Raw genomic sequence first — 14,086 nt, 5'->3', positions numbered from 1 at the left:
CTAAACATCTTCATTTTTTAACCTGTTCTAATAGGACACATTTTTTTAAACATTTTATCATTTGAGTTGCTGTCCTTGGGATTCTCTCCAGTTTGTCCACATCTTTCTTTAAAAATGGCACACAGACCTGGACTCGGTACTCCAGCTGAGGCTCACCGGTGCTGAGTGCAGCAGGACAGTTACCTCCTCTATCTTACCTGTAGCACTCCTTTTAATGCACCCAGAATTATATTAGTCATGGGATCCAGAATTCGCCCCTAGTCCCTTTCGCCAGTACTACCACATAGCCAGCTATTCCCCATTTTGTGGTTGTGCGTTTGATTTTTACTTCACAAGTGAAGTACTCTGCACTTGTCTTTATTGAAATCCATCTTGTTGATTTCAGACCAGTTCTCTAATTTGTCAAGGTAATTTTCAATTTTAATTGTGTCCTTCAAAGTGCTTGCAACCTGTCCCAGCTTGATGTCATCTACAAATTTTATAAGCATACTCCCCACTCCATTATCCAAGTCATTAATGAAAATTCATCAGCTTTTCCCTATATGATCATAGATATATTTACATATAGTCTGTTTTAGCTCCTTTCATAAGTTCTGATGTCCCCAAAAACTCTAGGTTTCCACATACTATAGAGGAGATTTACAAAGCATCCATCTTAAAAGTCCAGGCACTTCTATACCATGCATTGTAGGGTCACTGTTAGTGCCTTGGCTAACAAAGCTTTCAAATGAAGTGTTCTAGGGCATAAATTCAGTAATCTTGTGGGGTGATTGGTTGGTTTTGTTTTTTAAAGGGAAAAAGGGTCAAGTAGTATGTATTCTTTTTTCAAGATGTTTCCCTATGAGCACTCCAAATCAAGATATGCACACCCCTGTGCAATCTTAATTGGTGTCAGAAGACCAGATCGTAGGCGGTCTGCCTGGTGGTCAGAGTCCGAATGCCAGAGCCAAAGGTCAAGACAGAATTAGACACATTCATGGAAAGTAGATCCTTCGAAGGTAGATCCATCAATGGTTATTAGCTGAGATGGTCAGGGACACAACCCCTATCCTCCAGTTGTCCCATAATCTCCAAATTCCAGAGGCAGGGATTGGACAACAAAGGATGGATCACTTGAAATTGCCCCGTCCTGCTCATTCCCTCTGAAACAAATGGCACTGGCCACTGTCAGAAGACAACATACTGAGCTAGATGGACCATTGGTCTGACCCAGTATGGCCGTTCTTATTTTCAGATGCAGATTTTCTTATCTGTACAGATTTGTGTATAAAAAGTCTCAACACAACTTCCAGCTAGTGTGCAAATTCAAATAATTCTCTCCATCAGTTTTTTAACCAGCAGCCTATTCAGACTCCCATCCCTACGTCAAGTTTCACCTCAGGATATTTTAGTATTTTAGTATTTACATAATACAGATGGATTCTGTTGTTCAGCTTTTCAATTTACTTTTATTGAAATACTGATTCATTCCTGGGTCTGAAATATGGTAAACATATTGTAATGTCCCAGGAACAGTTGCCCTACTGGCCTCATTTATGCTCTTCTTTTCTACATGATTTTTATTTATTTATGATTATTCACCCCCTCACCCACGCACACACACACATACACAGAGTTTCATCAGTTCCAGTGCTAATCAGGACATTGACTCTGCCTCCATTCAAAGTTTGATATTAACTGTCCTATATGTGAAAGTTGTTTGTAGTGTTACTGTAGCCACATTGGTCCCATCGCATCAGGGAACGGGCCACCCAAATACCCTGAGAAAATCTGCTTTAGTACAGTACACCCCTAGTTGTCACCTACTACCCCACACTGGAACCCAAGTGGATTATAAACAGTTACAACCCATACCTGATGGGAACCACATCCTGAAAGAAATCTTTCCCAAACCTCCTATTTAGTCCTTCAAACAACCACCCAACCTCACAAAGATCATCATCAAAAGCAAGCTCCCCACAGACTAGGACCCACCAAATCACAGGGGCACCAGACCCTGCCATGACAACAAATGCAAAACCTGCAGACATATCTCTCCTGCTACAATGATCAACCCCCTCCCCCTGCCCACAACACACCTTTCAAGATCCATGGGTCCTACATACACCTCTTGCAACATTCTTTGGGGGACTCACAGGGCTCTGCGTTTGGTCCCCCTCTTCTCACTTTACACCTTATCTCTGGTACTCTCAACTGCAAACACAAATTCACAAAGACCATCTCTGTGGTAACAACTCATAGGTCTACCTCTGTACTCCAGACCTGCCTCTTTGTGTCCAGGCTAACTCATTATTTTTCTTTAAATTTGTCCTTAAAACTCTACTTTCCTTTGATGCCTACAAAAATGTTGACAGTGGTTTAGGCTGCTGGTATGCTGATATCACTGTCTGTCATCCTGACCAGTATTGTCTTGTTTCCTCATACTTCCTCCCTCAGTCTGTCTGCATCCATCTGTAGGCTCTTGTCTTATACTTGTAAGCTCTCTGGCGCAGATGCTGTCGTTTTCTTCTCTGTTTGTGCAGCATGGACCACAACAGGGTCCTGGTGTCTAACTGGGGTTCCTTGATACTGTGGTAATGCAAATAATAAATAATAACAACAGGAGAAAGTTGCTCCATTGTCTATGCTCTTCTTCCTCCCACCCCAAACCCACTTGCTAGATTAATCTCCCTACTATCTCTGAACTTTAGAGTGGAACTAAATCTAAATTGGACAAAATGCTTAGCTGTTTTGTAACTTAGCATGGCAAACACTTGATTTTTAGTGTAAATGTATCCCCTTACCGTATCATTAGCTAAGCACTATACATGCTACAGTATTTCCATAGGGTTGGCTTGTCCTACAAATTGGATTTTTTAACAAGCATAAGAAAATATTGGCTTTTCAATCATTTCCCCTTTTATTTTGTTTCCCTCCATCCTCTCATTTCCTAGCCACTTCAGGCTCCAGGAAAGTCCTGCTGGGGCAACAGCAGCCTGTTTCTAAGTTCCAGAAGTACTAATGCAAAGCAAAGATTATGCGTCAGTTTGAAGAAAACCACAGCATAGAATTTTATACTGTAACTTGTCTTCAAAAATAGGCACCTGATGGTATTAGTATGGCCATCATGTCTAAAACTACTGCACATTAAGGGTCTATGCTTCAAAGAATTACCTGCAGCATGGAGATTCAGAGCCCTGGTCAGTCGACTTGGGTTCATGGGGCTCAGGCAGCAAGGTTAAAAATAGTAGCATAGACATTCCCACTGAGGCTGGAACCAGGGCTGTGAAACATGGCGAGGGTTGAGGGTCTCAGAGCCCAGGGTCCAGCCTGAGCAGGAATGTCTACACTGGTGTTTTTAGCAGTCAGTTGGCTTGGGCTCTGGGACTTGGTGCCGTGGGTTTTTCTTTGCAGTGTAGACATACTTTTAATCTCATCTACACACTTCGGGCTTAATTCAACCCTAGCACCAGCATAAGTGAGAGTGCATTATTCCCAATGGTGGAAAGCTCACCAAGAGAGGAGTTGTAGGAAACCTCTGCTCTGAGGCATGGAGCAGGCAGGCAGTCCCTCATAAGTGGGCAGAGCTAGCTGTGGAGGGATTTTGGCCAGGACTTGTACATTCCCCAAGTATCCTCTGCCAGCAAGATTCTTGTGGAGCCACATATATCAAGACTGGTCTTACCTGGTGCAATCCCTAGGGAAGATGGCAATGCAAACAGCACCTGACCTTCTCAGAAGGAAGTCTACCTTTGGATGCAGCAGCCCCTGCTGGCACACAAGGTGTGTAAGCTGCATTCTCTCTGCACCATGAGGGATTAATCCAAGCACCTAATTTCTAAGGAAACTTCTTTTTACATGTCCATGGTATTTAAATGTGAAGCTGGCTCTTCCCCTCCTCCCATCATTGTCGGGGTTCTAGGGGATTCTCCCTCCCGCTTTAAAATCACAAAATTCAAAAAGGAAATGTTGCACCTCTGTTTTTCTTAAAAGATTAGATTGTGTGTCAATTATGCCTTACTTATTATTATTTTATTTTATTAATCAAGTTCACGTGATCAAACCCTAGAGTTGGTTTTATTCATCTTTTTCAGTGTGTATTCTGTTTAAGATTTTGTTTTTAATTCAAATTATTTTGCTTGACCCATTTGAAAAGTGCATGGAACAAAACAAGGAAATTTTATGCCAGGAAGCAACCACGGACTGGCCACTCTTATTCTGGTGCCATTTGCTGTTCAAGGATGGATATATATTCTTTTCTTTTACTTGTTTGTAGTTTCTTGTTTGTTTGTTTTTATTGTGGTGTCTTAAGATTTATTTAAGTGACTATGTGCATAATATTTTGTCTATTTCACCCAGTGTTAGGTCTGGAATTTATTAGTTCAGTCTGCTTAAACGTGCTTCTCTCCCTTAAATTGAGGGGTTCTGATCGAAAGCCCCACGAAATCAATAGAAAGACTCTCATTGACCACTGTAGGCTTTGGATCAGGTCTTTAGATATTGAGCGAGTCCTGCTGACTTCAGTGGAAGCTTTTGGATGTTCATTACTTCTTCAGGTCAGGCCCTCTCATCAGAAGGAGACAATGTTACTGTTTGGTTGTTAGCATTTTCTTTCCACCTTCTTTAGTGGTGGGATTTTCATGTCTATTATTAAATAGCTTTTTTACTCAAATTAAAGCAAAAATAGACTTTCTTGCTATATGATTGCCTAGTGTTAGAGGCTGTTATTTCTTTAATCAACAGCTATCTATACTTGTATGTTATTTATAGGTACATACAAACAGTTTTTCAGATATTTGCACTTAGAGTTAAATCCTGGTCCTGTTGAAGCCATTGGGAGTTTTGCCTTTGAGATTAGAACTTAGTCCATAAAACATATCTGTGCAAGTAGGGATAGCTCAGTGGTTTGAGCATTAGCCTGCTAAACCCAGGGTTTTGTGTTCAATCCTTTAGAGAGCCACTTAGGGATTTGGGGCAAAATCAGTACTTGGTCCTGCTAGTGAAGGCAGGGGGCTGGACTCTGACCTTTCAAGTCCCTTCCAGCTCTATGAGATGGGTATACCTCCATTAATTTATTTTATTTATTTACTGAATTGATTTAATATGCCACCAGAGCATATCGTCAAATTCCTGTTGCCATTCTTTAAGGAATGATAAAGGACCAGATGCTTTTCAGCTGCCTCTCAAACAGAAAAGAGGTCATGGTTGATAGCCTTGGAAAAAATGGAGATACCAATAAAAAGAACTGAAGGTTGCATCTCCATTCATTTTGATGACAGCAGACCCAATGTCTCTCCCATTTGAGGGATGTAAATTTACAATATTATACCCTGTGGAACAATCTAATAGGGACCAAGTAGAATGCCTGTAAACACTGAGTTGATTTGAAATGTAAATACCCCAAGTAACAGCAATTTGTCAAACTAAAAGGATTACCGATAGCTGTCCCAAAGAGATACCAAAAGCGAGGAACACAAGAATAAGAGCATTAAGTCATCTTTACTCTGTATGCCCATGTCATAACTTAGTCCCAGATTTGGACCTTAGCGTCCAAAATATGGGGGTTAGCATGAAAACCTCCAAGCTTAGTTACCAGCTTGGACCTGGTACTGCTGCCACCACTCAAAAAATTAGAGTGTTTTGGGGCACTCTGGTCCCCCCAAAAACCGTCCCTGGGGACCCCAAGACCCAAATCCCTTGAGTCTCACAACAAAGGGAAATAAATCTTTTCCCTTCTCCCCCCCTCCAGGTGTTCCTGGAGAGATACACAAAAGCAAACTCCGTGAGTCTAAACAGAGGGACTCCACCTTCCCCGTTCCCAGTCCTGGAAAACAGAATTACTTCCCTCTTCACCCCGAGGGTATGCAAAGTCAGGCTAGTACATCTAACACACAGAGATGTCCCCCTGACTTCTTCCTCCCACCAATTCCCTGGTGAGTACAGACTCAATTTCCCTGGAATCCCCCACTAAAGAAAAACTCCAACAGATCTTAAAAGAAAGCTTTATATAAAAAAAAAGAAAGAAAAATACATACAAATGGTCTCTCTGTATTAAGGTGACAAATACAGGGTCAATTGCTTAAAAGAAATATGAATAAACAACCTTATTCAAAAAGAATACAAATCAAAGCACTCCAGCAACTATAGACATGTAAATACAAAAGAAAAACAATAACCCTTATTGTTTTTATGATCTCTGTACTCACAACTTGGAAACAGAAGATTAGAAAGCAGGAAACAGAAATCACTTCTCAAAGCTGAGAGAGAGGCAGGCAGACAGACAAAGAACTCAGACACAAACTTTCCTCCACCCAGAGTTGAAAAAATCCGGTTTCCTGATTGGTCCTCTGGTCAGGTGCTTCAGGTTACTTTTTTTTTTCAGGTGAAAGAGACATTAACCCTTAGCTATCTGTTTGACAGCCCAGGGTTATAAAAACACAGGAACAAAGGCAGGTGGGATGGTTAATTTAACATTCTTTATGCACCATTTTCGTTTCCAAATAATATAATTGAATAAGTATTAGATTGCTGCCATTGAACTGAATGAGATTCTGTGTTCTTTTCATTTTATTTTCAAGTCAACTGTGCTTTATTTTTGTACACACACAAGACTATGTTAAAAATTATGTATGGGTTTTGATTTAGTATAACTAAAACAAGGCGATGCAAACTTCCATTCAGATTGCATTATGCTTGCTTGCAGCTGGCATTACATTCATTGACATTCTCCTGGGCTGAGCCCCATTGTTAGAAGATTGTGTGTGCTGCACTAACAAAGCACAAGTTAGAGTGAACTAGAGTCCTTTTCGAAATATAACTTGTGTCAAGCATTGCTGTTTGTGTGCAGGTTTCACAGCCAGATGTGGGATTTTAATTGCCCTGCAAATTCAGCTCCCTGTCTGAATCCTCTAGTGATTAGAGGTTTGTCTGGCCTTTATATTTTTGAATAGTGCATTTTGTGTGGAGCCCTTCCTTTCACACTGGATCAGCTACTGGAGCAATTAGTCTCATGAGAGGAGGTGATGATCATGTGAATGGAGATTTCTCTCTGGATTCACTTCTCTCTTCAAAATTTAAGCGTTTATCTTTTTTTTTTAAAAAGTCAACGATTTCTCTTTGTGTGGCTATCCTTCCAAACATAAACCAAAGTGGGTGCAGGAGGTAAATGAACAATAATAAATAATTGGAGATAGGTATATCTCCTAGGACTGGAAGGGACCTTGAAAGGTCATGGAATCCAGCCCTCTGCCTCCACTAGCAGGACCAAGCACTGATTTTTGCCCCAGATCCCTATGTGGTCCCCTCAAGGACTGAATTCATAACCCTGGGTTTAGCAGGCCACTGCTCAAACCACTGAGCTATCCCTCCCCCCCCAATGGTGTGCATATTTTTGCAAGTGGACTTGGTCTTTTACCTTTCAAAAATTTAGGCCAAGATTTTCAATAGTGACTAGTGCCTCTGTCATGAGACACCTTAAATAGGCCTGATTTTCAGGCAGTAGGTGCAGAGCCTTTAAACATGTTCAAACGAGGCATCCAAAATCACTTCCCAAACTTTAAAAGGTTGGCCTTAGCTCTCAGTTTCAACTATTTTAGAGCTGATTGTTTTAGCAGTAACACTCAGCTACTCTGGAAATGTGAGCAGAACCTGGGTACAGTAGAAGCACTTCTCTGCATCCCCAACTCTGCAGTCTAACCCAATTTGTTGTCCTTCCTCAGGCGAAACTTCATCTGAACTCGTAGAACCAAATTCTGCTGTGTTACCTTGTGCTATTCCATTAAGGTAAATGACAATAACAAGAATTTTCAGGAGTTAAATCCTTTACCAGATGGAGCCCCAGTGTATTCCCACCAGTATATCACAGACATACAGACAGTGGTTCCCCTCCAGATAATTTAACACCTGAACTTCCTTGTTATTGTTTGACCAAGGGCTTTGTGTAGCCTGCTGAATTGAGTGCAAGTTTAAAGGGGTGTGAGTTCAAGTCCTAAGGGATTGTGGGTCTCTATAAATTGTCTGACCAAAAGGATTTAATATGAAATAAAAAGTTAAAAGAAAAATCAGTGTATAAAGACAAGGATGAATAGTTAGAAAAACCATCAAATTAGAAAAGATTGTCAAGAAAACATGGTGAATATAGAGCTTCTTCTATCCTTGCCATCCTCTGCCTCCCAGGACTCAAACACATGCTTCAAATCTTCATTGTAGAGTTTTTTCCCCCAACTAGTGGGGATAAGAGTATTGACCATCAAGTGTTTCCTTGAACTTGATTGTTTCGTTTTTATTACGCTGTTATAGAAGTGTTATATATTAGAGTTGGAAAAAATGTATTAGGTCAACACCTCTCTGCTAATTTAAATAACAAACCCTTTTTCTAATCTGCTTAATTTTGTAGAAGACATGCTTTATACCTGGCTGACCTCTTTTCTTTCTCTAAGTTGCCATTATTTTGTATATGTTAAATGTTAACATCAGATACGGGGCCAGACTCTATCCTCAGAGAAAGAAGAATCTCCTGACTTTGTGCTATAGTACACAATGGGATACAAGAAAATGATAACGTATCAATCATTTGTTATCTCCTCTTTTATTATGCTTTGTGTATTTGCCTGAAATGCTGTGGACTTTTGCTCTCTATCCTGGGATCTAGCTGAGCTAGCATTATTCCCATTTTTCCATGTTCTTGTTATAAGTAGGTGATTTATTGATATAGTTGGAGATATGAGACTAGCATTCATTGTAGAGTGAATATCACTTTGTATAAATTCTGTCAGTTATATTTTTCCAGTGTGAAATAAATCATTATTTATCTCAAGGAGGGAGGGGCGAATCGTTTTATAAAACATTTGTTCAGGTTAAATGAAACAAACAATCTTTTTAATAAAAACTGTCATTTTTTTTAAAAAAAGGAGACAATCTAAATTAATTACATGGAGCAGCAGACTTGTCACTTATGATCCTGCTTACAAATGAAACTGTCCTCTTTATTGAGCAAAGCAGTATTATCTAGAGAATGTTTTTAAAAAACTGCACTTTTCTTTTATACAGAAAAATGACAGTTCCATCCTCTTGCTCCCTCCGTGCGTGGTTTGGTTTTTTTTTTGATTATTACTTTTTGAGATATTATGCTTGTTGTAAATGACTGAAGCATCATTCACCTGTGGACAGGAACACTGTGTTCAGAACTGCAGATGAGCTCTGCATGTTGTATGGATCTGGTGGTGAATGAAGATCTGTTCTTTAAATTGAGGTGCAGTGTTATTGATGTGATTTTGTGACTGACTCCCAAACAGAGCGGGTTGAAATACTCTGAAGTTTTATTTGTCAATTAATTTTTTGTCAAAACTTTGACAAAAAAAAGTGAGCTTTTGCAAAAATGTTAAAGTTTGAACATTTCTAGTCCTGAGCATTTTGTGTAAAAAATTGTACAGGCTATTCTGATGCATGGCATAGATAGAGCATTCTGGGACAGATCCTTATTTAAATTATGCCACTGGAAATCATGAATAACTCCAATGACTTCAATGGAATTATTCCAGATTTACATGTAAATGTATAACGTAAAGAATTGTAATAAATTCATGTAGTCAAAGGTACTTACTATAAATGTACAGTATACATCTGACAGATGCTTTCAAGAAATACCTGTTTGGTTTCTAGCATGTTCACCTAATACATGGGCTTTGATCACCACATAACCATTTCATTTATTTAAAAGCTGGAGCCTGTATAAACTCTTTATTTCTTTTTAGGTGAAAGAAGAGGAGCAATCAGCCAATCATACTGTAATGATTCAAGAAACTTTGCAGCAGGCATCAGTGGAGCTGGCTGAACAGCATCACCTGGTAGTCTCATCAGATGAAGTGGAAGGAATTGAGACAGTGACGGTATACACACAGGGTGGAGAGGCCTCTGAGTTTATAGTTTATGTGCAGGAAGCTATGCAGCCCATAGAAGAACAGACAGTGGAACAATCTGTTCAGGAAATCTAGAAAAAATATTTGTAGGCAATGGCTGCACAATACTGCTGAAGCCAAACTCTGAATTTTCAATGACGACTTAAGGAAGGATACAAGCTAGGTGCTAGCAAAACTTTCAACTGCTCCCTAGTCCTCTGGTTAGTGATCAGGCTGCCGGCATTTTACCAATAGGTAACACATTCTGTACATTGAGCCTTATATAGGCTGCCGAAAAATGCTCATGTTTTTATACTTTCAAGAGGAAATATTCTGACACTTCTAAAAATGTATCTAAATTATATCCTGCAAATCCTCAGAAATATAGTTGGTGAGTTCAAAGCCATTTACCCTCAGGGTAACAAAACAATATCATCCTGCTACAAAACATAAGCCAGAATGCATAAGAAAAGTGGGCTGATGGAGACTTTGGATAGCTTCCTAGGAAAACTTCCAGGTTTTGATTTTTTTTATTTGATACCCACCTTTAGTTTCATATGCACTTCAAGAAGATTGTACATCTAAACTCAGCCACATGGATTTAGAAGTTGTTCTACCCTTTCACTGGGATTTTTTCAGCACCTTTTATCGTTCAAGGGCGTTCTTTTCCCCACTCATGTTTACTCAGCTATGAATTGTCAAAGAAAAAAGTGCATTACGTGTATAGTAATGTTCCTATTCTAGATCCTAGATGTGAAATTACAACATACAAGCCTGTGAACCTGCAAACATTTTCACGTGTTTAACTTTATTCAGGTGAGTAGTCCCCTTCAAGTCAATGGGACTACTCACATGCATAAACCTAACCATCTGCTTGCAGAATCAGGGCCTAAATAGTCTTAAAAAACACAGTACACACATGAAAAGCAGTTGTCTGAATTGTTGTCTCTGCTGAATTAGTGCAGATTTGGCATAATGATTTATTTTCAGCCACAAATTGGGATTTTTCTTTTCCTCCTTGAGTCTGATGCATTGTTTCAAGGAATGAAAATTGTACTCTCTTTCAAAGCAACAGTAATCAAATGAGAAATATAAAAACAGTTTGCATGGTTTGGATTCTGTAACATTCTAGATGACTTTAATCCCCCTGCTGTGCTGTGCCTTCCCTTAGGTACAAGGGGTAGGGGGGACACAGCAATGAGGTAGAGCTGTGGCACCTGTAATAATTCTGCGCCATATTGTCCTCCCTTTGCTCACATTGAGTAGTGCCTTACTTCTTGAGTAATCCCATTTATTTCACTGGAAACTAAGCCTGAGTGAGGGTGGCTGAATATTGGCCTTGGTAACAATAAAGAGCTCATGTCTGATGACAGGATACAGCGTAATTATGGAACTGTATAAAAAGGCATTAAAGGGGCATAATAAATTCAGAAATGTTGTTTAAATGGGAAAATAAACCACTCCCACCGTCCAGATATACTAGAAATAAAACTGCTAACAAAATTAAACTCCAATCTTATAAATATGTAGGCGCATGCTTCACTTCCATCTGAATACTCTCACTGAAGTAAATGGGACCACTCATATGTAATGCATGTGCTTACGTGTTTGTAGGATTGTGGCCCTGGCAATCAAATTGAAAGCCGTGAGCTGTAATCAGAAGGATGTCACAGACTGACACTGGTATATGCATGTGAGATGATGCTTTGGTACTGTGAGGTACTGCCAGCAATATACATTAATTCTGGATGGCAGTGAACTGGTTATGATTTAAATACTTGGAGAATAAGAACTATCATCATCTCCTTGAATCATGACTGTAAAGTACCATGCAGTGAAACCAAACCCCTGTGTCAACGCAATTAAACATTGTTTTAAATGTATATACCATAAAAGATTTTTGTTAATATGTATTAAAATAGACATGTTTGTAAATATACTGCTATGATGGTGTAAAAGAACTTGTACAAAAAATATGAAATGTATGTATACTGGAAGAGTTTAAAGATTCTTAGTTACTGCCTGTACATAGCTTCAGATTTTCAGCTTGGGCCTTGCAGTTATTTCTGATCAAATGTTTTTGTATCTAAGCTATAAAAACTATTAATAATGCAGAATTGTCATGTTCCATTTGTCACTGTGCCTCTCACAGCTGAGAATGCCAGATTCAGGACAAACTGCTGACAAACAGGGCAGACTCACCTCAAACTGGGGGTTATTCTGTCATGAGTTACACCAAGCCAGTAACAAAAGTGAACTTCTGTCACCACACTGGTTAACAAGAAGTCAAAAGTGCAATCTCCTTAGGCATTCTGGCCCCCGTTTCACCACCCAGACACTAGACTTTATGATGAATAGTTACTGAAAACCAATTTCATCAAAGGGTTCTCCTGATCTCAAGAAATCAGCTACATTCCAGCAGCTAAAAATCTAAAGGTTTAATCATAAAAGAAACAGGAGACTTAAAATGGTTAATAGATCATATACATATATTAATGGCAATGCTCTTATAGCAGGCTTGTGGCAGTGATGGTATAGACTGCTGGCTTGTAAAGTCTCTGCTAACTCCCAGAAGATTGGAAGGTCCTCAGTCAATAGTCCAGTGTGCTCCTTTTAGTTGTAAGTCCAAAGATTCAGAGCAGCAAAGAGGCAAAATTGAGTTATTTCAGGGATCTTTTATACCCTTTGCCATGTGCCTGGAAATTTACTGGTTCAAAACACAGCTCAAAGCCTTTGTTTGTGGAAGGTTACTGGCACAAGATGGAGTCCAGGTCACATGAGCATATCACATGTCCTTACAGGGCTTGCTGACTCACAGGGGTAACCACTGGCCCCTTGGAGGCTAAGGCATCACCAAGAAGAGATAGCTGGGCTATGGCCCATTGTGAGAGTGAAGTGTCTTTGATGGATCTTCAAGCTTGAACAGTCCATTCACATTGGCTGGCTAGACTGGATATAAACTGCCTTGTGGGTGTTACCCCAGGAGCAAACACATTTGAGATACAGGTATATAGCCAATATTCATAACTTCAGCTACAGTGGTGATACATGGATTTAAACGGGATAATCTTCTTTAGCAAATCATAACTTTTCCATTGACATGACATACTTTGTACAAGATTTGTTGCAATTGTCTTAACAGTGGCAATATCAATGTTATACATGGTCATATTTCAATCATACAGCATCACACCCTTCTTTGCTTTAAATGTGGCTAATTTCTATATGTGTCTTATAAGAAATACTTCCTTTTGCAGCGAGCTAGAGGATGCTACTTCATGCCAATGGAGTAAAAAGTGTCTGCTCCTGCAAACACTTTTTATTCCAGCAAGTAATCCTTATTCAAGGAAGTAGCCACTGAAGTCAGTGTGACCACTCACTTGAGTTAGAGCCAGGGTTCTCAAACTGGGGGTCAGGACCCCTCAGGGGTTCACAAGGCTATTACATGGGGGGTCGTGAGCTGATTGCCTCCACTCCAAACCCCACTTTGCCTCCAGCATTTATAATGGTGTTAAATATATAAAAAGTGTTTTTAATTTATAAGGGAGGGGTCACACTTGCTACGTGAAAGAGGTCACCAGTAAAAAAAAATTTGAGAGCCATTGAGTTAGCGGTATTCCCAACCTTTCTGGTTTGAAAGCAGCACTTGAATATGATTGAGTAAGAGAGACAGATAATGCACTGAGTTAGCGCCTGCACTTTGCTACTACTGTCCTCTTGTCGTTTGCCCTAAATTATATTAAATTGCAAATGTTCAATGACTGCTTCTCCCTGGGAGTCAATCCCTGACCTTGCCACTGAGGGATGCGCCTTACGAGCCACATTGCATTTGTTGGAATTTAGAGCTAGATGCTTTCCTTGTGTATTTACAGTAGCTTCTTCATTTCAAGTGGAATAAAAACCCTGCATCTTGGAGCTAGCTATAGTAGATGTGGCCCCAATCTTGCAAACACTTACACATGTTCTTCCCTTCAAGGAGAAAAGTAGTTCCATTGACTTCATGTTTACAGGACTGGGGTCTGTCTGGTGGACAGTGTAACTGTACCAGCTACGTGTGATGCTTGGTTAAACTAAACCTGAACAAAAATGATGTGGTTTTTTCCTTAAGAAACATCTACCTGACTTTAAATGGAAGTAGCCATGAATTGCTTGGTAGCCATTTAACATAATATAAAAGCAACTGATGCATTTAGTATATGGACTGAGGTAAT

The 14,086-nt window shown here is 39.7% G+C and overlaps 1 protein-coding gene across 4 annotated transcripts in view; it reads left to right on the top strand.

Annotated features, from left to right (window-relative positions):
* ZFAT (zinc finger and AT-hook domain containing) overlaps window positions 1-11,987 on the top strand; it is a 162,493-nt gene extending 150,506 nt beyond the window's left edge. For all 4 annotated transcript variants that reach the window (XM_030553868.1, XM_030553866.1, XM_030553869.1 and 1 more), the window contains exon 16: window positions 9,732-11,987. In XM_030553868.1, the coding sequence (XP_030409728.1) occupies window positions 9,732-9,971 (240 nt within the window). In that variant the 3' untranslated portion in view covers window positions 9,972-11,987. The remainder of the gene's footprint in view (window positions 1-9,731) is intronic.
* The last annotated feature ends 2,099 nt before the right edge of the window (window positions 11,988-14,086 follow it).

The sequence above is a fragment of the Gopherus evgoodei genome, chromosome 2, assembly GCF_007399415.2.
Source record: "Gopherus evgoodei ecotype Sinaloan lineage chromosome 2, rGopEvg1_v1.p, whole genome shotgun sequence".
Classification (NCBI taxonomy): domain Eukaryota; kingdom Metazoa; phylum Chordata; order Testudines; family Testudinidae; genus Gopherus; species Gopherus evgoodei.
Note: the sequence above shows the minus strand (reverse complement) of the source record. Positions and strands in the feature narration are given on the sequence as shown.